The sequence below is a fragment of the Pezoporus wallicus genome, unplaced genomic scaffold, assembly GCF_028554395.1.
Source record: "Pezoporus wallicus isolate ANWC-B61680 ecotype Strahan unplaced genomic scaffold, APGP_CSIRO_Pwel_v1 contig_2012, whole genome shotgun sequence".
Lineage (NCBI taxonomy): Eukaryota > Metazoa > Chordata > Aves > Psittaciformes > Psittacidae > Pezoporus > Pezoporus wallicus.
The window spans coordinates 3,800,996-3,823,081 of NW_026639840.1; the positions used below are offsets into that span (position 1 = coordinate 3,800,996).

Below are 22,086 nucleotides of genomic sequence, written 5' to 3' on the forward strand. Positions count from 1 at the left end.
CTGTCCAGAGACCCGGGTCCTGCCGGCCTGTCCAGAGACCCGGGTCCTGCCGGCCTGTCCAGAGACCCGGGTCCTGCCGGCCTGTCCAGAGACCCGGGTCCTGCCGGCCTGTCCAGAGACCCGGGTCCTGCCGGCCTGTCCAGAGACCCGGGTCCTGCCGGCCTGTCCAGAGACCCGCGTCCTGCCGGGCGCGGAGACCGGCCTGGGCCGAGCCAAGCGGCCGTGGTGGCGAGAACGCGGTGCCCGGCGCGCAGGGTCTGAGGCCTGTCAGGAATACTGCTTTGCTCAGGGAGGACTTCGGTGCTTTCCTCTGCGTGCCAGCAGGACACAGATTAGCAGTGGCTTTACCGAGATGGTTCAGTAATGTTTGCATAGTGCTGCTGTTCTCTCACAGGTGTGCCGCATCCGTGTGCGGTGTGTGCTAACTGCATTTTCTTCCTGTGTCAGGAGTGCGCAGTATCACACAGAAACAGTCTGCATCATACTGGTTGTGAACTTTCTTTGAAAGAATAAGATGGAAGAAAAAGAGAAGAAGAAGCATCGTGCAAAGCACAGTGGACCAAAGGCAGAGAAGAAAAGGAAACGTTACCTCAATGATCTTGGAATAGGAGATGAGGAGAATGCGCGGAAGAGGAACCCCAAAGCCTTTACAGTCCAGTCCGCTGTGCGGATGGCCAGAACTTTCCATAGGTAAGAAATGGGAATTGGGTATAGGGCATGCAGGGTTGGCTGGATGTATAGATGTTGCCTGGGGTTCTTTGTTACTGTGTAGAAATATCCGTAGTGTATTTTTTTGCTGGTGCACTCACGTAACTCTCATCATTCACCAGGTCATGTTGTAGTTAATGCACATGTCAGAAGCATGATGCTTTTTGTTGTTACATAGTACAGCTGTGTTAGTTAATGGAAAAAAAAAAGTATGTAGCTCCTTAGACTTGGAGCTCCACATACATACTAGTATTTGGGCTCTTGTTGAACCTTTGTGTCCAAGCTTTTGCAAATACTGAAGACTTTTAAATAATAAATGCTACCTTTTTTAAGTTCATGTATTTACTTCTTACAAATTTTTTTTTTTTTCAGAACTCAGGATTTGAAGACTAAAAAACATCACATTCCTGTGGTTGACCGTACTCCTTTGGAGCCACCTCCTGTGGTGGTGGTTGTAGTTGGCCCTCCCAAGGTTGGGAAAAGCACCTTAATAAAATGTCTCATTAAGAACTTCACAAGGCAAAAGCTAGTTGAAATCCGGGGTCCTGTTACAATTGTTTCAGGTGAGAACAAGGATAGGAGAAATTGAAACGTGTACTTTGCACTCCTTATTTATCTTGCTTTGAGAGCTAGGATGTGTTCATGTTATTGTAAATTTAGGTAACTTTAAAGAAATCCTTTGGATATGTTATTAGGCATACCTATTAACAGTAAAAGAATAACTAGATTTAGGCCTTTAGGGAACTTCTGCCTCTGAACTTACTTTCCACCCTGTTGGTATCCCAATTCAGTGTCATTTTTTGGTTTTGTTTGTTTGTTGTTTTTTGTTTTTCTTCTTTCTGGCTTTTTCCCAGTTTCTTCCATTCCCAAAACTCTTCCCAAGTTCTCATTTTCCACTGGGTTCTCTTTTCACTTTTGAACCGTTATTCTCTGGCTTCATCTTAACCTCTACATGTGTTTCATGTTCTTTCATATTCCTGTTCTGTAATCCTATCTTTGTGTCCCTTTCTTCCTTAAGCCAAGAACTAATTTGCCTGGTCATTTCTGGTAACATTTCTCCACCTCACTCCCTCATGAGTTCCTTTTCCTTTTTGTTAAGTTTTCATGCTCAGTTTCCAGTTGTCTTGGTCTTTTCCTTTCTTGCTTTTTCCTCAATATTACCTGGGGGGATCATTGAGGTTCTAGGGGTGCACAGCCCGCAGCAGTTCAAGAAACCCATTTGTAAGGGAGATCTTGCTTGGACAACTGTATGTTTGGTGCAGATAGGTTCTTCAGTGACTTTAACTAGTAAATTTCCTTTTCGCAGGGAATAAGTGGCAAATACAGGAAAGAAAAAATGGAAAGAAAAAATGACATGTTCAGTTGATTTTCCTGATTGGTCTACTGGGACTCAAGGGTTGAATTTTGCAATTGATTGCCTGAAGAAAAAATCATAGCTGTTATCATGTCACAACTATATGTATAAAGTTGCCGTTTCTAGGTATTCTGTGTCTAAAGTTCAGTTAGCTATCTCAGGTTAGTCAAGCTGAGCTGACAGTGGCTGACTACAGGAATGTGACCTGAAAAAGAAAGATGGGCTGATTAGCTTGATCCTTCTGTTTCAGTCTTTCATTCTTAATTCTGTTTTTAGGTAAAAAACGCAGGCTAACTATTATTGAATGTGGATGTGACATTAACACAATGATTGACCTGGCGAAAGTTGCTGATTTGGTGAGTTAACAGTGGCATGTGATTTCTGCTGTAATTTATATTGAAAATACTACTTTGGATTGGAGTGCACCAATTGTCTGATTTCTTTACTCATTGGGAGGATGTGGAAGAGGGGAAATGTAACTGAACTTCATTGCTAGTACAGTGAGTCAACATTTAATGAGAAATCTCATAGCAAGCCAAGGTGATAAAGTTACTTTTCCTTAAAGGATTTGGTCAAACCATGTGAAATCTGAAAATGTCTTTTAGTCAAGAAGTTTTTAACTAATGTAGACAGTAGAAATAGATATTAATTTACTAATTTGATACACTCTGTCTCAGTCTTTTGAGGACTGCTGTGTAGTAATAAAGTTGATTTCAGTGGAGTATGGTCACCACTGTAATTGACTTATAACTTTTGGTTCAGTGGATTATGTCAATTGATCTTGGGGACCCAGTGCATATCCATTTGTCTGTTCAGAATTTCACATTACTTGTGGATTTGGGGTATATTATTAATAGCTGATTACAGCTTGGGATTTTAATCTAGATATTAACTATAAATGTCCAAATACCTGATTGTACTAATCTGGATATTGTTCTACATCCATGTTTTCTACTTGGGGAAGGGAGAAGTATTAAAAATTAGAACTATTTCCTGTTGGTAGGTGTGATTGATATTTGAGATTCTGCATACACATGATGATGCTGAGAATCTGTTTGGCGTTATTGTTAGGAGGCTGAGATTACATAGCTGATTGTAGATGTCTTAGTTCTCATGTGTTTTAAGTTCTTAATTGCTGAGGCCCTAATACAACTTTGCTTTCATTTTCATGTTGCTGTTGGGTGCTCTTTTCCTGTGTCAGTGCTTTTTAGTGAGGCATAATGGTAATCACAGATGTGAATTAAGCTTGTCTCGTTTTACCAAAAGTCTTGGCCTGATAGTCATTAGTTTATCCAAGATAGATAATAAAATTTTACTCATTTGGTCAGACATTCTTGCCAATATTGGTAAATACTTGATTTTGGATATTTTAAATTCACCAAGTAAACACCAGTTCAGACCTTATGATGATACTGTATGTTATTACATTCATAGAGCAGCCTTATTCTTTTATAGTTTTCTTAGAGACTACAAGCAAATCAAATCTGTATAAAGGATATTTGATTTCCTAAGCCCCACTAACTTCTAAAACAGCTAAGATCCATAAGATTCAGTTAAAAAGACAAGGTTGATTTTTGAGTTATATGAAAATAACAAAACTTTTTGCAAGGTTTTGCTTCCCATGAAGCTTAAAGGTGCAGTCTTTCAAATTGGCTCATGTGTGTACTATGGTATTGTTATAGTGAGATGCTGATGTTGTATTTTCAGGTTCTAATGCTTATTGATGCCAGCTTTGGATTTGAGATGGAAACATTTGAATTCCTGAACATTTGTCAAGTACATGGCTTTCCCAAAATAATGGGAGTTCTTACCCACCTGGATACATTCAAGAACAACAAACAATTAAAGAAGACAAAGAAGAAGTTAAAGCACAGATTCTGGACTGAAGTGTATCCGGTATGACATTCAACAATCATTTTCCCATATATTTGCATTATGGAAGCTAAATTAAATATGGGAATATACTTAGGTGTTATTATTCTCTGCATCTTTTAAATGGCACTATAAGTGGACAGTGCTGATGTACCAGATTATGCAGTATTTCTGCTATTTGCTAAAATACTTGCATAATTCTCTATCACAATGTGACTAGTTTCTAAAGGTGTGATACTAGCAGAAAAGTCTGTTACATAGATGCTGTGCAGGGAGGATCTGCTTGTAGGTCTGAGACACAGGTTAAACTTTGTATGAGGTTTTATGGATGCGAGTTATTTTCCTCTAAGAGGTGGGGGAGAATTTTCATGCTGAAGAAAAGTTGTTAGTTTGATCTTTTGGAACCAGTTTTAACCTTCAGTTTCTGATTATCATTTATAAATTTGAATGTCATTACCTTTTTTTTTTGGTTTAGTATTAAATTTATACTTAATATTTGTCTTTTTAATGTGTTTAGGGTGCTAAGCTGTTTTATCTGTCTGGGATGGTTCATGGAGAGTACCAAAAGCAGGAAATTCACAATTTGGGGCGTTTTATCTCAGTTATGAAATTCAGACCTCTTACTTGGCAAACATCTCACCCGTATGTTCTTGCAGACAGGTATGTACTTTTCTCTCTGTTCTTCAGCCTCAGTGTAGATAGCACCTTGCTGTTTAAAAAAACCCCAAAACCCTATAATATTAGAGCCAGTCAGCTCTATGTGTGAATGGGTATTTAGTTTTATCCAGGTGGTTTTGGGAAATAAAAGCATACTTTTCCGGTTTGTGCCAATAGCTAGCCGTTCAGTTTTCATTGTCATTGTATCAGGCCTTTGGCATATTGTAAATACTTTAGAAACACAGAAAAAATAAGTAAAAATGAAAATAATCCTGCTTATTGATGATTATATTGAATTTTTGTGGACAAGAAACAGTATTCCAGCAATTTAACAACTGGTGAATTTAGTCTTCAGAGTTCCCTGCAACATTCCTTCTGCTCCATCTCCACGTATAGCATTTGATTCACAATCTCTTTGGAGCATGAAAGTAATCTTGATGGTGGCTTTGCCTACCTGAGTACTTAGATCACTTGCCATATTTTATTGCTAGATTACTTACGTTTATGGCTGAACTCCCACAGGTCTCTTGTGAAGCTCTTAATTCTTCAGAAAAAAAAAAGAAGCATCATGCAAAGTCCTGTGAAATACACAACGCCAAAGGAGGGAAAAGAAAAACATCTGTAGTCTTTCAGTAACATTATTTTAATTTGCTGTAACTGTTACAAATATTTTGGTTGTTGAGGAAGTTCTAAACTGGTCTGCAGTCAGAATGTAGTCATCATCTTCAGATCTGCAGTCAGAATGCAGTCATCATCTTCCTTTGTTGTGTGTTTGTGTTGTCTCCCTTGTGCAGTGTAGGAAGGAGCTCTGGAAGTTTACCCTTCATCTGCTTGAGAACAGCCAGTCTTTCCCTCTCCCCTTTCCTGTGGTAGTTTTTCCATTGCTCACTGCCATTATCAGGGAAAAGAGGGTAATATGTGGTTGCACAGGATGCAGCTTTCAGCTGTTTTCCTTCTAATGGTAAAATTGATTTGAGGAGGGCTGTGTATAGCACGTATATAAACAGTAATTAAAATGTGCTAAGAAAACAGTACATGTTTAGTGAAAATGTCAATAGTTCTTCTGGAAATACATTGTTGAACATGTTTTTATGGATTTTAAAATGTTTTTGAAAGATCTTTTTGTCTAGGTTTGTTTTTTTTTTCTCTAATGATCATTCTGTTTCAATTATTAAGAGTGCAGAGCATGTAGTGACAGCAATTAACTGATGGATGTTCTAACTTTTTTAATGTTGGGTAGAATGGAAGAGTTGACAAATCCAGAAGATGTTCGAATCAATCCCAAATGTGACAGGAAGATATCACTTTATGGATATGTGAGAGGAGCGCACCTGAAAAACAAAAGTCAAATTCATATGCCAGGTAATTTATCATATTCTTATAACTGTTTTTTGTACTGATCTATGAATAACAACGTAGCTGTTGCTATTTTTATTGTTGAAATTGTGAAATATATTTTTCATCTTTCTAAATACATGTTAATGCTTTTGGAAATTATTTTTCATAATACACATTTTCTGTAAAAATAATTGTAAATAGTTTTGATTTTATTTGTTCAGCTATGTAGCAGTGTTTAAATACAATATTGGCAGCGTCTGAAGTTTTTCAGAAGTGTTTTTGCTTTAAAAGGTGTCTGAAGTGCAAAACATACCAGCCGTAATAATGAAAAGTAAATTTGGCTTATGTAAATTTCTCATATTCATTGAATAAGTTTCATATTTTAAATAAATGTTTTAAAAACTTAATATCAGAAATTTCTTAATAAATTTACAGACCTACTCAGAAAAGTGAGTTGTTAGTTTTCTTATTTAAAAACAAGCAAGTTCAGTGGCAGAAGAATTGGATGTTTGGTACAGAGCTTGCTGTTGATGAATCACAGAATGTTACAATGTGTTTGGATTTTTTAATCTTTTTATGGTTGATTTTTGAGAATCAGAACTTCATGAGAACCTTATTGTTTCCCTTTGTCTGTTACCCCAGGTGTAGGAGACTTTACTGTGAGTGACGTGAGTTTCCTACCAGACCCCTGTGCTCTACCTGAACAGCAGAAGAAGCGTTCTTTAAATGAGAAAGAGAAACTAGTCTATGCCCCTTTATCAGGAGTTGGGGGCATCGTATATGATAAAGATGCTGTTTATATTGACCTTGGTGGAAGCCATGCTCATGAAAAAGAAGAGGTAATGGAAACTGTTGGTGATTTTAATTCTCTTGCAAAATGTATTTTTTTATCCTTGGAGTCAAAACAAGTGTTTAAAAAATAAATTCTTTAGAATAAACAATCCTTATATATCCATAGTGGGTGATTTCTTTTTGTCCTCTAGCAATTTCAGAGGAGAGATATTTTTATTATTTCTACATAAAATATCATGCAGCACATTGGAAGGCTCACTTAATAAGTACCTAAGGTAGTTTCAGTAACTTTCCAATTGTGGACTTAAGATTTAGAAAAATTCCTGGTACTGGGATACTGTCACTCTTTTGTTTTGCAGGGCAGGGTCATTGTGGGAAAACACAGGATGTGACTGGTCAGAGAGAGGTGGAAAACAGATTGTGTACAAACAGATTGAATTCAGCTGTTTTCCCTCTGTTGTGCTAAATGTTATATACATTTACTGTAGTGCATACTGTGAAGGAGACCCTCTAAGTTTTCTTGGGTTAACATTACATGCATTCGTGAAATGTGAAGATGGAAGGGAAGACATTGCTATTCTGAGAAAATGTTTATATAAAGTGCTTTGGGTTTTCTTCTTGCATGTGCATGTTTATACTGTTTTAGGCAGATTAATGACTGTGTTAGCTGTCCATTAGACATTTGTTCATTTAAATTGAAAACTAAAATATGTTGGCTTTCCAGGAAGAAGTGAGACCAAATCATGAACTAGTTCAGAGCCTCATCTCCACACATTCAGCCATTGATGTTAAGATGGCATCCAGCAAGGTCTCTCTCTTCATGGACTCTAGACCCATAGGTTCAGAAGATATGGGACAAGAGTAAGTTATGAGTGAATGTCTTATTTCAGGCTCTAATGTAGGAAAAATTCTCTATAGAGCACAGCTAGAATGGCTTATTGTTTAATTCTTCCTGTTCTGAGACTACTCATATGCCACATGTATTTTGAGATAGGACTAATAGTATTAGAAAAGTTTTGTAGGCAGTATAGTCCTGCCTTACAGGAATTGCTTGCTGATATAGCCCTAAGTAACGTGTATGTTTTACTTCAGAGTTTTGGAGAGCATCAGTTATAATCTTCAGTAAAATTCATTGTATAACCTATTTTCATTCCATGGAAAATGAAGAAATTTCTTGGAATTGTTTATGGCTGTAACATAGGGTGTCTTATTCAATTAAGAGGCGTTCCATACTTAAAGAACCCATTGCCTTTTTAATGCTCTCCATAACCTCACTTGTTAAAAAAAAACAAAAACAAAACAAAAAAATCCACCATATTACCATGAAGCTTCATTGTTTCAATAGAATTTCCTTGTATTTTACCATCTTACCCTGATTGTGATCTTTGGGAAAACAGGTTTGTGATGCCAAAAGAAGAGAGACAGATTGATTTAAAGACTGGAAGAGTACGTCGGAAGGCATTATTTGAAGAAGAGGAGAAAGAAAATGATGATGCAGAAAGTGATGAGGAGGACAACCAAGAAGAAGAAGAAGAAGCAATGTCTGAGGATGGAAGTGATGGTGACGATGAAGATGATGTTGAGGAAGAAAGTGACAGAGAGCTATTAGGGGAAGAAATGGCTGTTGGGAGAGCCAAACGTCTGAAAACAGAGATGGCTAAAGAAGAAACTGTAAATGAACTGCTAGCATTTGCAGACAGTGATGACGATCTTGAGATGAGTTCTGAAGGAGAAGGAAAAACTGACCCTGAAGAGAGTGAGGTGGAGGAAGATGAGGAGGAGGAAGAAGAGCAAAGGACTCACAAAAATGAAAGCTCGCATCCTGAATTTGAGGCTGCAGGCAAAAGAGTATCTGAGTCTAGGCAGTATGAAATAAAGAGTGAAGATCCAGAAATGAGATCACAAATCTCAGATCACAGTCTTAAAAGAAAAGCAGTGCTGACTACAGATTCGGGCAACTGTACAGCAGAAGAGGCATCAGAATCTGAGGTTGAAAACTCTTCCCTTGATGAGGGTGATGATGAAGGATCACATGATGAATTGGAAGCTGAGGAGTCAAGTACGAAAGGATTTCGGCACACTCAGGCAAAAAAACCTGATAGACAGTCTAAATTTAAAGCTGAGGATGATGATGTGGAGAATCTACTGAGAGAGGAAGATGAGTATGAAGAAAAAATAGATTTTTCTGCTGACACAACAGGTAGACTATGAATGTTAAAACAGTTTTTAATTGGGTTCATACATTTACCTTTTAATCGTTTTACGTTTAGAAGGAATAAAACACTCTTATGGGAGCATTACTAAAATGTATTACCTGTTCACTGAGCATTGGAACAGGTTGCCCAGAGGGGCTGTGGAATCTCCATCCTTGGAAAAATGCAAAAGCTGTCTGAACATGGTGGTGAGCAACCTCTTCTAAGTGACCATACTTGTAAAGCAATGGGGCTTTACAGGTTTCCTACCTCAACTATTGTGCACATCTGTGAGGAAGACATGTGTCATCGTGAAAATCATAGAATCTGTTGCTGTTCCTAATAATCTCAATTTTTTTTTCTGTAATTACGGCTCATAAAAAAAAAATCAGTGATATAATTTGTTAGCCACAGTTTGTGTATATATGGAGTATGTAAAAAAAAAAAACAAACAACTTGTAGGTTCTGCCTACATTTCTTAGGCCTTTTATTATAATGTCCTTACTTAAATTATTTGTGTAGCTCATAATTCTTGTTCCTTCTTTGAGGTGGAACGCGAGTTTTTTCCCTTTTCAGGTGCACTTAAGTGGAAAGAGGACCTTGCACAGAAGGCAGCACAGGCCTTTCTAAGACAGCAACGTTCAACCCCCAATCTTCGTAAACTTGTGTATGGAACAGGTATAAATATGTTTGGAAACTTGTACTGTCTTAATATAGGGTAGCTTTTTAGCTGTGACCAAGTTTGCAAGTCTGAATCTGAGCTCTGTCTTCTGGTGGGAGGCTTGAGAAGAGTTAATTGACTTTTAGGTTTTTTTTCGTTGCTGATAGTCATTTTCACTAATAATTGTAATAAAGACAGCTTTTACTTTTCCAACAAAAAGCATTTTGAGGTCATTTTCCAGACTACTCTGTTGTTGCTCATATTTTCTGGTACAACTATTTCCCCCCAGGCATTTAAAGTTCAGTCATTTATATAATTATCTGGTAGATACTACACAAACCCATTGTGGTAATTGATGTGTTTTATAAAGGGCTGTCGCTTGTTGGTTATTCTCAGGAATTCCTGTCAGTGACTGAGAGTGGAATATTCTCTTAGATATGACTTAGTATTATCATGTCTGTAGTAAGTGTGCTTGTCAAGAAGAAAAAAAGCTAGCTGGCTTAAAAGGAAGAGAAAATTACTATTTCTGTGATTTGTCCTGTTTAATTGACAAGTTTTCCAGTAGTTGTCTGCATGTACAGACCTCATCACGCAGAACCTCTGTAGAAAACAATTAGAATTTGGTGTTTGTAAACTGACCACAGTGCAGGAGTAAGATTTGCTGACGGATTCTCAAGTCTTCTGGTGTTTTTGATCTACAGACTAATTTCATGTTCTTTTATACACAGATCATTTTGGTATTGTTTCTGGTTATAACATTGAATGAACATCCTGTGTTTACTTACTGGGCAGTATTTTTTTTCCTAATAATTCCAGTTATGCAAATAGAAGCAGATTTCAGGTTGTTCTGAGAAATTTGAGCTGTAGAATTTGTGAAATGAATTACATGTTTCTATAAAGAACTGTACAACTGAAGTTCACTATGATCGCAGTGCATAGTATGTCCCTGGTTGCTGCTCACCTTATTTTGTTATTCTGAGGTAATTAATTTAACTCTTTAACACTGGGTCAGTGTAGCTTTTTCTTCAGGCTTGCAAACTAAAACTAGTTTTAAATACAAATCTTTTTTTTTTTCTTAAACTACTTTTGTAATACTGCAGGTATTATGAAACATAAGGTGGAAGAGAAGTTATTAATGAATGTAATCCATGTGCTGTGGGGGAAATAATCACACTTTGTATGTTTCATTTAGCTGTTGAGGATGAAGACCCTGAGGGTGAGGATGCAGGTGATGAGCTTGGAGGTTTGTTTCATGTCAGCCGTCCAGACAAAGAATCCAAGCAGAAGGCTAATGCTCTTGACTGCTCCAAATTTCTGATAGAAAAGCCGCAAGATTGGGATTTAGAAGAGGTAATACCATTGGGTAATTGCTTCAGCACATCTTATACTGGTTGTATCCTGCTGTCATAAAGTACTACTGACTTGTCATTGAAACAGACCTATGGGAGGTACAGCCAGATTGTTGTATTTTCTCCTACTTGCTGTTGTTAAAAGTAGTTGCTAGCTAACAGATTCCAAGACCTGTTCTTACAGAAATGAAAAGTTAGTCAGTTTAATGCTTGGCTGTCTTGACTCTTTGGTGGATCATAGTTTCCCCTGCTTTTTACTTTTTGACAAATAAATAGCAATCCTAAGTGAAAACATAATGTAAGAAGGTAGAGACCTTGTTAATGTAAAGACCTCTAGGCAAGAATTGAGTTGGTTTCACATTTCTGCTTTTGCTGAGGCATTGTGTACTTTTGGTAATGATATCTTAATATGGAGGTATGAATGAGAATAGCAGATTTAGCTGGTATCGCTAATGGAGGAGTGGGGAACGCATTGCAGAATGTTTGTTGATGACAAGCTGTGACTGTACAAGGCAATGACATTATCTTGCAGGTTATGAGCAGTATTCGAGACTGCTTTGTTACAGGAAAATGGGAAGATGATAAAGATGCAGCAAAGCTGTTGGAGGAGGATGGTATGTGTAAGACTTCTGAAAATGATTAATGTATAAAGCATTTTTCAGAAAAGTATGACTTCATGGTTACATATGTAGAATGTTTTGCACTAGCTATCTACTTGTAATATTTTCAAACAGTCACATAATTTATTATGCAGATACCAGTGCAATTAAACATTGCTGTAAATCTCTGTACAAACAGTAGGCAAATTAGCACATTCTGAAAATGTACTCCCTGAAAAATAGTTTATAATTTAAATTAGGAAATTTAGTCCTTGGTCCGTGCTTGGCTATGCCAACTTTGAGTTATGTATCTGAGTTTAGCTGTTTGTCCTCTATGAATGGTTTATTCTTTTGGATAGTTTCAGTAGAAATAAGCAGAAATTCTTTTTTAATGGGAAGATAAAGTGGTCATTCACATTTGGCTAAAAAGTGAAAACTATCTTCAGATGTTTCAGGTTTTTTATTTATTTTTAATTAAATATAAAATTTTAATAGTATGGCTGTATCTTGCATGCAAAATGATTGTGGTTTGACAGGCTTCTATGAGCATTTAACTTAAAAAATATCTGCTATATTTATTTTTTAATTTTTTTAATTAAAAATAGGAACTCCATTGCTCTGCTCGTGTCTTGTGTCATTAGAGTGCTAACTTATGTGCGGTCCTTTAGAATGATCTAAACTTTATTTACATTTTTGAAACCGTAAAAGTATTGAAAGGGAAGAGGAGGAGCCACTGAAGTTGAGCTGAGAATTTTCAGCTAAAACCAGAGAGGGCAGAACAGCCATATAAAACTGTTGATGGAAAGAAAAAATATTTGTGCTGAGACTACTCCACAAAGCAGTACTGAGAAATGTACAATACTGAAAGTATGATAAATTGTATGGAGCAGCACAACAGAATGTTTAACTGTCAGATATCTTGGATGCTTATGGTTGCAGAAGAACTGTATGGAGATTTTGAAGATCTTGAAACGGGTGTTGTGTACAAAGGGAAGCATGCTGCTGAAGGAGATGAGGTCTGACCTGTATTTTTATGTTCTTTAGCAACATACATGTATGTAGGTTTCTGATCAAATAATAGGCTTCCTATGTAATAAACCTATTTTTTATGAATTGATAGGAAAGAATTCAGTGGGAACAAGGAAGAAAAGATACCTGCATTATGGACTTTGATGCTTACACATATCTAGAATGGCATGTTTCATTCTCAAACTGAATTGTTGTTTAAAGTTAATTATGTAAGTTACATAATTAACGTAATAATAACATAAATAAGTGAGGAAGTTACCTCACTTATTTAACAGTAGGTGTCAGGCTTAATCAAGAGCTGGAGGATCTCGTGGTATGAAAAAAAGTGTTTCAAGCTCAAATGTGATCGTAATTGTACTATGTAATTTCAATCTGATGCGGAAGATTGTAGAGCTCTGTTTAAACACAGTTTCCTAGTTCCTCATATCTGCATAAAAGAGGCTGATGGAAGCATTTTTGTGCTGTGGCTTGGATATCTTCCAAGAGCAGCGCTGTAGTTGTCTGTGATGATACAGATTGAAAAATCAGGGTTTTCCTTCAGACTGAGCAGCTTGATTGCTTTGCATTTCATTATAAAATTCAGGGTAATGGCATAATTCTGAGAGTTTTCAAATGGTCTGTGAGCAGACTTCCTACTCTTTGCCCTCTAGAGTGCTGCCTTCCAGCGCAGTATTACTCAGTTCCATCAACCATTACTTTTTTTTTCCTTATGTTTATTTAAGCTGTATAGTAACAGATAATCAGTTCCAGGGACTGTTCTCTGGCATTGAAATAAATGTTAAGTAGTTTTCTCAGTGAAAAGGGATATGATTATATTATAAAACATAACTTCTAAAATGACTGAAACATCTTCCTGTATGAATAACTTACTAATTTCTGTCTAAAACTGAAATATTTTTAAAGCATCTAAGAATTTGCATTATGACAGAATATTACTTAATATATATTAAACTGTTAAGCAGAATGGGTTGTTTTTCAGTTACCAGTTTTACATGTTTGATAACTTGCTGTTGATTAGTCTGGAAGTGAAGAAGAGGAGGAAGATGAAAAAATGTCCAAACCAGAACCAGAGGATGAGGAAAAGAAAAAGGAGCGCATGGACAAGAAACGGAAGCTGAAAGAAATGTTTGATGCAGAGTATGATGAAGGGGATGCCACGTACTTTGATGATCTTAAAGAAGAAATGCATAAACAAGCACAGGTACAAGCTGTTAATTTAGCTATGTGTCTGGCTGTATGTCTTTAAAAATACAGAGTTTGCCTTAAGGTTTTTTCCTGGAGATAGTTCAGAAAATATACACAAAAAAATACATGCTTGCAATTTTTTTATGATTAACTTTTTGCTTCCATAACTGTAAAGAAAAGCAATCAAACCAAAGATTAATTTAAATGGAATTCAGTTAACCATACTGTAGATCACTGAATAAGTCAGGTTGTGTCATCTAAGCTTCATCTGCCTAAAAGTTTTTTTAAGCTTTCCATTTGTCCCACAGTGGTGGAGCTAGTATGGCAGGTCTGAAAAAAAACCAAAACCTGAAAGGAAAAAGTTGCCTTCCAGGAGGTGTGGGGGGGAAGGCAGGCACCTTTTTATCTGTAGGAAGGTGAAAATGTTATTAACGGATAAGTAAGTTCTGTAAGCCTTTTCATCAAACCAGCAAGTTATTTTAAGGAATAAATAATTGATGGCCATTGCTCTCTACATGTGGTAGAAGTCTTCAGGGTAACTGTATCCAGAAAGTAGATTCTTTCTTTGGCTGACTTGGGAGAACATTGCCTTATATTGCTATTAACTTCACTGTCTTCTGACAACATGTTGTACTAAATAGTCATTAAATTAATCATTACCTTCTTACATTAGCCTCTGTCATAAGTGATTGTATGAGCTCTGATATGATGTACTTACTAAGAGCACTTCAAGCATAAAGATTGGCGTTCCAGTAAAGAAATACAATTTGCAACTGTTTCACATGAGGTCTGTTCCAGAAATAGGTAGCAGCAGTACTCCTACTGCAGGATGGAAGGGTAAGGATCTCAAATTAGGGGTGTGTAAAGGCTTCTAGAATAATTTACTTGGACCAGAAAATTTTTATTATATCTCAGTCAATACCATGAGAAATGAAATTAATAATTAGTTTGCTTAAACATGGCATTCTAAAGGTAGCTGAACATCAGGAGCTAGAACAGGAGGGTGAGGCTTCTGTTATTCATAAGTATATCTTGTTAAATATTTACGTAATATCTACATTCAAATGGTACAGAAGAGCTTTAAAAGACCCTTTTGATGATACACAGTATGAGGTTGTGCAGAAATATTTTTAAGCTGCTGAGTAAGATATGAGCCCAGCCTCCTCATAAAGTGACACCTTAAAGATCAGGATAACTTTAAAAGGTACTTGGGCTCCTAAATAAAAATGTACTTCTGACAGTTGTATCTTTAAAATCCAAAGTCTCTATTATGAAAGATATATCAAAGTCACTCAGTCATTTGCTTCTTTTGGGTACTGTCTTTCAACTAGACTAACAGGCCGACTTGGGATTTCAAATTGGAAGGAATTCATGGTGGCAGAGATCTTGCTGTGAATAAAAAGCCACAGAACCTATAGATCTTTCCCAAAAGATTTATATAAATGTTAGCATGTTTTAAATAGAACTGGCACCTCGTGAACAAGTTGTTAGTACTTGAATTTTGTAAAACACATGGTGGCTGTCTTTTTGTCACATAGCTTAATCGGGAAGAATTTGAAGATCAAGATGATGAGACCAGAGTGCAGTATGAGGGCTTCCGGCCTGGGATGTATGTTCGAATAGAAATTGAGAACGTCCCATGTGAATTTGTCCTGAATTTTGACCCTCATTATCCTATTATCCTGGGTGGTCTAGGCAACATTGAAGGAAATGTCGGATATGTACAGGTATGTAACCAGAGCTGTGAGTGCACTTTATATTGGCACAGGTATGCTTCAGAGTGTCTGGAGTTACTTATTTTCTATTTATTAAAGATACAATGAGCACAGAGAGAAGTCTTTGTCTCTTTAATCGGGGATTTGCTTTTGACACTATTAACTACAGTAGCAGATGCTGGATTTTTACAGGCCTGACTGGATAACTGGAAAAAGTAGTTACTGTTGTTTAATACTCATCTACAGAGATGTCTTAGGACTAAGGTCTGATGTTGCAGTTGCTAAATTGCAAATGTAGATTGTGCTCTGAGGTTCATGGTCTGTGGTGAAGTGGCTATAGAAAAGTTACTAGCACATATATATATATATTTTAAAATAATACTGTTATGCGTACTAGCATGACTTCAAAGTGAGTGAAATACTGATCAGCTTGATCTGTGCAGTCAGCCTAGTGTTAATCAAAGATACAAGGGTACTGAGTAAAAAATTCTAGTGTAGATGGTGCTTTCAGTTATTCCTGAAATTAAGGCTTGGTTTTCAGAATTAACGTTGCTATCCTGTAATAGCATTGTTCATCTTTTCTTCTAATTAGTTGCGCCTGAAGAAGCACCGATGGTATAAGAAGATACTTAAGACACGTGATCCTTTAATCTTCTCATTAGGGTGGAGGCGATTTCAGACTATCCCCATGTTCTACATTGAAGATCACAATGGGCGTCATAGGCTTCTGAAGTACACACCACAACATATGCATTGTGGTGCAACTTTCTGGGGTAAGGGCATTCTGGAGTTACTATCCTATATCACTTAATCATTATAAATTTCTCTGGCTTTACAGGATATATCAGGAAGTACAGCCAATAGCTTTTAGAATGGGAAGTCTTTAAAAATTTATGTTCCTTGTGAAATACCAGGTAACACCAAAGACTATGGGAAATAGGCAATTCCCTCTAATTGGTGAATTATTTAAATGGCTTGTGAATCATTTGGTTTTTAATCAAATTCTGAGCATTCAGCTGTGTTATATCACATAAAAGAAGAATGTGATATGTTGGCTGTGTGCAAAGAGGCGCTTGAATATGTTATGGGCCCAGCGCTGCAAATGCTCCTGAACATGAGTAACTTCTTGCTGACTACTGCTTTAACTTTCGTGGAGCTATACATGTGAGTATGGGTTGAATGCTTTAAACTTTTATTTGGTTTTATTAATTGAGAATATTTGGCATGTATTTCTACACTGACTTTAAATGGAAGCTAGATGTTGTGTAGTAAAGCTTTTCATAAATTCTTTAATGTTCTTGTAGGGCCCATCACTCCTCAGGGGACAGGATTTTTGGCCGTGCAGTCTGTCAGTGGCACAACGGTAGGTTTGTTACCACAAAAGGTTGTTTGCTATTTTCCACATGTCTTTGGACATGCAGATTTGGGAAGGAGGTGTATGTGTGGGAAAGCAGTGATGTTGTAGGAACTGAAAAAGTAGGTAGACTCAAACTTTTGAAAGGTGTATGATGATGAGATAGGAAACTGGGTGGATGGTTTTTTAGCAACTTTCATCGGCTACACTGAAAATGACTAATACTGCTTTACTGTTTTCTGTGGAAGGAATTATACCTATTTGATTTTCAGTTATTAAGTATTTAGATAACTTTAAAATCTTTTCACAGGATGAGATGCTGTTGAAAATGTCTCTAGCATAAAACTGACTTACAGCAGTGCACAAAGCACTTCTCCTTTGAGACTTTCTGTCTGAATAAGATTGTGTTTCGTAAAGAGAACACAGCAAGGTAGATAACAAGGACTCTTTAGATTGCTTCCAAGGTCATTAGAATGGCAGTCCTGAAAATCTCATTAGTGAATGGTAGGAATGTTATGTCAGCAGCACCTCAGCTAGTTGGTACAAAGTCAATTTGCATTTGTCATGCTGCTGTACTCCTGCAGAGGTTATAAATTTTGAACTCAAGCTCTAAAAAGTGGTGAAATTGTATCAGTGAAATGGTTTCTTCACTGGTAAATACACATTCAGCAGTGTCTTTCATCTCTATGTTTCAGCCTGATTTTCGGATTGCTGCAACAGGAGTTGTGCTTGATTTGGATAAATCCATAACTATTGTAAAGAAATTAAAGCTAACTGGTTTTCCATTCAAAATTTTTAAGAACACTTCTTTTATTAAGGTAAGTATGAAGGTATGAATACTGTAAAACCACATGTAGGAAAGAATGCAACCTGGGACTCTATCCATCTCTCTTTCCTGAGGCAGAAGTTCCCTTTAGTTGTTGCATACTGTTCTGGCTCTCAGTAGTTGCTTGGCTTTTTTTTGAGCTCTCTTCAGTGAGGTTTCTGAAGTTTGGTTCAGGTTGATCCTACTGAATTTTAGCTTTGGGATCAAAGATAACTTCTAGCAGTGCTTACAGTATTTTGTAATTACAATTACAAAAAATCTTTAGGACAGGAAGTATTGCAGAAGTGAATTTTCACTGACCTTCCAGGTGTCCTCAGACCACCTTTCAAGCTCAGGAAGAGGTTTGTTTTTTTCTGTGTTTGGGGCAGTAATCAACTAGCACTGATCCCAGAACTGAAGCGCTCAAGTATTCACACTAAGCATATACAGATTTTTTTCCTGTCTTCCCTGTGATTTATGAAAGAAGCACAAGCCTTGTTTTAGTTTCATAGGTAGCAACTTAAAAGCGGCTTACTTGCTTTTAAGGTATGTTGTATTCTACCAGATGACTTTTAAAAGAGAACTGGACAGATTCTTGTAAATATGTTTAGTTTTAGAATTTTAAATGTATGTGTTTAATGTTAAGAAGCTAGATTACTTCTAGTAGCTTACCCTGAAGTTAGCTCAGTAGGTTTGGTATGATCAGGACTCTTAGTATAAACACAATGTTATATTCTTCCTATTTCTTTATAAGATAGGTTTCTGGGAGTTACATAAGTTTTTAAGGCCTACACAGGTCACAGAGAGACTTAGCATCTTGAATGATGGTGGCTAATTCACACTTCCAGGGAATGTTTAACTCTCAGTTGGAAGTGGCTAAATTTGAAGGTGCAGCAATTCGTACTGTGAGTGGTATCCGCGGACAGATCAAAAAGGCCCTCCGAACTCCAGTAGGTGCTTTCAGAGCAACATTTGAAGACAAATTGCTGATGAGTGGTAAGTTGCACTTTCCATGTAAGTTATCACACAACTTTCATCCTGCTTCACAGATTGAAAAGACATGTCTCAGAATCTCTGGAATCTGATAATTGAGATCTGAATTCAAAGAGCATGAAATGCCTGGTGAGATGCAGAATTAAATTTAAAAAAAAAAGAAGAAAGTACATTTTATGTTGTATTTTTTTCAATTAGAAGTAATATAGTATGCAGATGAAAAGGTCTGCCTTGGAGACCTGTTTCTCTGACTGTTTTCAGGTGTTTTACACAGCATGGTATTCTTTTCTCCTTGAACGCAAAGATGAATTGTATTTAGTGGTAATAGAAGAACATTTTTCTGAGAAATCCGGAGTTGCACTGTAATTCTATTTAACTTTTTTCTTTAACCTTTTGGAGAAATTATGCAAGAGGTAGGGGTGAGTGATTTTCTATGTTTGCTGAGCGTCCCTGTGATGTTGAGAACATGAGTTTATGCTTGTTTGGGTTTAATGACCTCTGTTTTCTTAAACCTATTTAAAGTATGTGTAGTGCAAAATAAATGCCAGTTAGTTCTTTTATAGAAAGAGGTGGAGGAAGAGCAAAATATCTTTTTCAGTAATAGCAGAGGCACAGATACCTAGGATCATAGGATAGTTAGGGTTGGAAAGGACCTTAAGATCATCTAGTTCCAAACTCCTTGCCATGGGCAGGGACACCTCGCACTAAACCATGTCACCCAAGGCTCTGTCCAACCTGGGCTTGAAATATATGAACTCTGTTGCTAGTTCTTTAATATGAATAATGAATAGGGTGTGTTCACCTGGCTGCTCTTCAGGAATATGTACTGTTTATGGCTTCATGGGGTTTTGCAGAATCTGAGTAACCAAAGGCAGTGGTTAATTTGCCTTTTGCCTAATGTTGAAAAGATTTGGTATATATACCAAACAGTACTAGCATGTGATCTAGGTATTAGTTACCTATTCTATTCAGGCAGTCTTTGCTTAGAGTGTCGATGTAATGAGTTTTGGTGTTAATAGAGACAAGTAACATTTCATTTTCTTTCAGATATTGTCTTTGTGAGGACTTGGTATCCTGTTTCTATCCCAACATTTTATAACCCTGTAACATCCTTGCTGAAGCCAGCAGGTGAGAAAGATAGTTGGAGTGGAATGAAGACAACAGGCCAGCTGAGGCATGAGCGAGGCATCAAACTGAAACAAAACAAAGATTCTCTCTATAAGGTATATTTCATACGACTACTTTTTTTCTTTTCTTTCTTTTAAGCCAGTTTTCACAGTCAGGTTTGCACTCTGCCTCAGGCTCTGCAAACTGAGAGCAGTGTAAATACATGCTCATACATGTGCATGCCTGACTTCATATTTTTATCCACAAGGCACAGTCTTTCCTTGCATGAGATGGGAATAAAGCAGTGGAAAGTAAATTGTCGTGGATCAGTGGAAGTTTGTAAAGTAATCTGCAGGGTAGAAGTCTTACCCAGTGGCTTACTGAGGCTTCTGTCATAGTAAAATTGGGGTGAATGTACCATTCACAATTTGATGCAAGGACGTCTGTGAACTTTTTTGGGCTTGTTTTTTTTTTTTTTTTTTTTTTTTTTTTTTTTGTGAAGGTGGGGAGGAGGAGAGAGCATGGAGGGGAGGGTGCTGGTGTGTTGGATTGTGGTATTTTGTGTTTCTTCCCCTGAAAGATGGAAAATAAAAGCTTTTAATGATTTTACATGTGTGTTATATCAATTCTTTTAGCCTATTGTGAGGGAGAAACGGCATTTCAATAAGCTCCACATTCCTAAAGCACTGCAGAAGGCACTGCCTTTTAAGAACAAGCCTAAGAATCTCGAGAAGAAAGGCAAGACTCCAAAAGACCAGTGGAGACCAGCTGTTATCAGGGAGCCTCATGAAAAGAAGGTAATTATCACTTGCTCTGAAACAAGGGCTTAGGAAGTGTAAATGTATTGCTTAGACCATTTCTAACTTATTTTAGCACTTGACTCTACTGCTAGTGATGAAGGTGTATATCCTTCTAGTGAAAAATGATCACCTGCAATTTGTTTTATTCCTGTTTTGTCACATAGAATGTATATGGAACTGTCACTGACTGGATGGTGACTTATCTTTTAAAATGTTAGGTTACCTTAAGCTTAAATGTGATTTTTGTTCTTTTCACAGCACTTGCAAGGTATTTCAATTGGATGTAGTGCTGTCACATTATGGATGATTTAAAATTGGCAACTGTGGTCCTCTGTTTGACCTGTCATTGCTATGCATTATTGACACAGACAGGACTTGAAGTGAATAGTGTGCTTCAAAAATCAAGATTTAGAGTGTTTGCAAAAGCAACAAGATTCAAACTGCAGTTAAAGTGTTCTGTAGTAGCAGTTAGCCTTTTAAATAGTACCTCACTAAAATCTGTGTTTGCAAAAATCAAACCTTTGCTTAACTTCCTAAGATAAACAGACCATTTTAGAAATTGAGTAATAGATGCACAAGTAATTTGGAATTTGCCTTGAATCTCTGATTCATTATATATCTCTCTGCAGAGATCAGACTGTTTCTTGCTGGCCAAAACTGAACTGGTTGTATATTGATTCTCCATTTTCTATTTTAGATATCAGCTCTGCTCAGTGCTTTGAGTACAGTGAATAATTACAAGATAAAGAAAGCCAAAGTAAAACATCGGGAACATCTTAAAGAATATCTCAAAGTTAAGCAGAAGGAGGATGAACAGAAATTCAAGAGGCAAAAGGAGGCTAAGAAAAAGATTTATCGCATACTAGGACAAAGGGAGAAAAAGAGGCAGAAGTCAAGCTTGAAAGGATCTAGTAAGGAAGAGAAGAGTACATAAAATACCAGGTTTCAGACTAAATGAGGAACTAGGGTAGCTGTGCAATTTACTGTTGAAGAAACAAAAAGGCCTTGGACTACACTAGATGTGATCTCAAGAGAACAAAAAAAAATGCAAATATGTTATTCATACTCTTGAATGCATTTAGCAGTGTATATAAACAAGATGTAGAAGTATGGATTGTGTATTTTCTACCTGATATTCTGGAGGACTTTGTATTTCAGTATATTTGTATCCATACTGCACATTCTATCTAGCCAATAAAAGTATTTTAATGTCAATTACAGGATGTTGTTTGTTTGTGTTTTGTGTTGGTACTTGCAGACTTCTGTGGGAGAAAGAGAAGTCCTCAGGATGTCTCTGAATGTGTTTCTGTGTTGGCAGTACTTTGAGCCACAGCCTAAATTTTGCTTTTGGCAAATCTTCCATTAAAAGGTGTGAAGATCAGCTGTTACTGCGCATGAGTGTTGGATTCTCTAGCTTTGATGTGCTAGCAGATGCCACCAAAGGAGCTTGCAGTGTTTAGATCATCTGGTCCTGCATGAAAGCATTTCAATTTTTAACACTTCTCACTAGATGTTAAGCAGATCTTTGAAACAGTGTTCCATCCAGATCTATTAACTTGACCAGATTTGGCACTCT

The 22,086-nt window shown here is 37.0% G+C and overlaps 1 protein-coding gene across 1 annotated transcript; it reads left to right on the top strand.

The window, feature by feature from the left end:
* The first annotated feature begins 411 nt into the window (after positions 1-411).
* On the top strand, positions 412-21,725 carry BMS1 (BMS1 ribosome biogenesis factor). The gene is made up of 22 exons (XM_057416352.1): positions 412-690; positions 1,081-1,271; positions 2,339-2,418; positions 3,770-3,958; positions 4,452-4,594; positions 5,832-5,953; positions 6,572-6,768; positions 7,446-7,582; positions 8,119-8,921; positions 9,490-9,591; positions 10,767-10,924; positions 11,456-11,537; positions 12,462-12,538; positions 13,570-13,752; positions 15,275-15,463; positions 16,044-16,224; positions 16,756-16,814; positions 17,501-17,623; positions 18,459-18,606; positions 19,651-19,826; positions 20,346-20,507; positions 21,208-21,725. Exons 1-22 carry the CDS (start codon positions 515-517, stop codon positions 21,442-21,444), a joined length of 3,915 nt encoding a protein of 1,304 aa, XP_057272335.1. The 5' UTR covers positions 412-514; the 3' UTR covers positions 21,445-21,725.
* Positions 21,726-22,086: the final 361 nt, after the last annotated feature.

What these genes read in the sequence shown, in the direction of transcription:
- BMS1 (XM_057416352.1), top strand. Translation starts at nt 515, where the DNA reads ATGGAAGAAAAAGAGAAGAAGAAGCATCGTGCAAAGCACAGTGGACCA. An exon ending in TAAACTTGTGTATGGAACAG is followed by an intron (nt 9,592 to 10,766) that starts GTATAAATATGT and finishes TGTTTCATTTAG; the next exon opens with CTGTTGAGGATGAAGACCCT. An exon ending in AAATGCATAAACAAGCACAG is followed by an intron (nt 13,753 to 15,274) that starts GTACAAGCTGTT and finishes TTTGTCACATAG; the next exon opens with CTTAATCGGGAAGAATTTGA.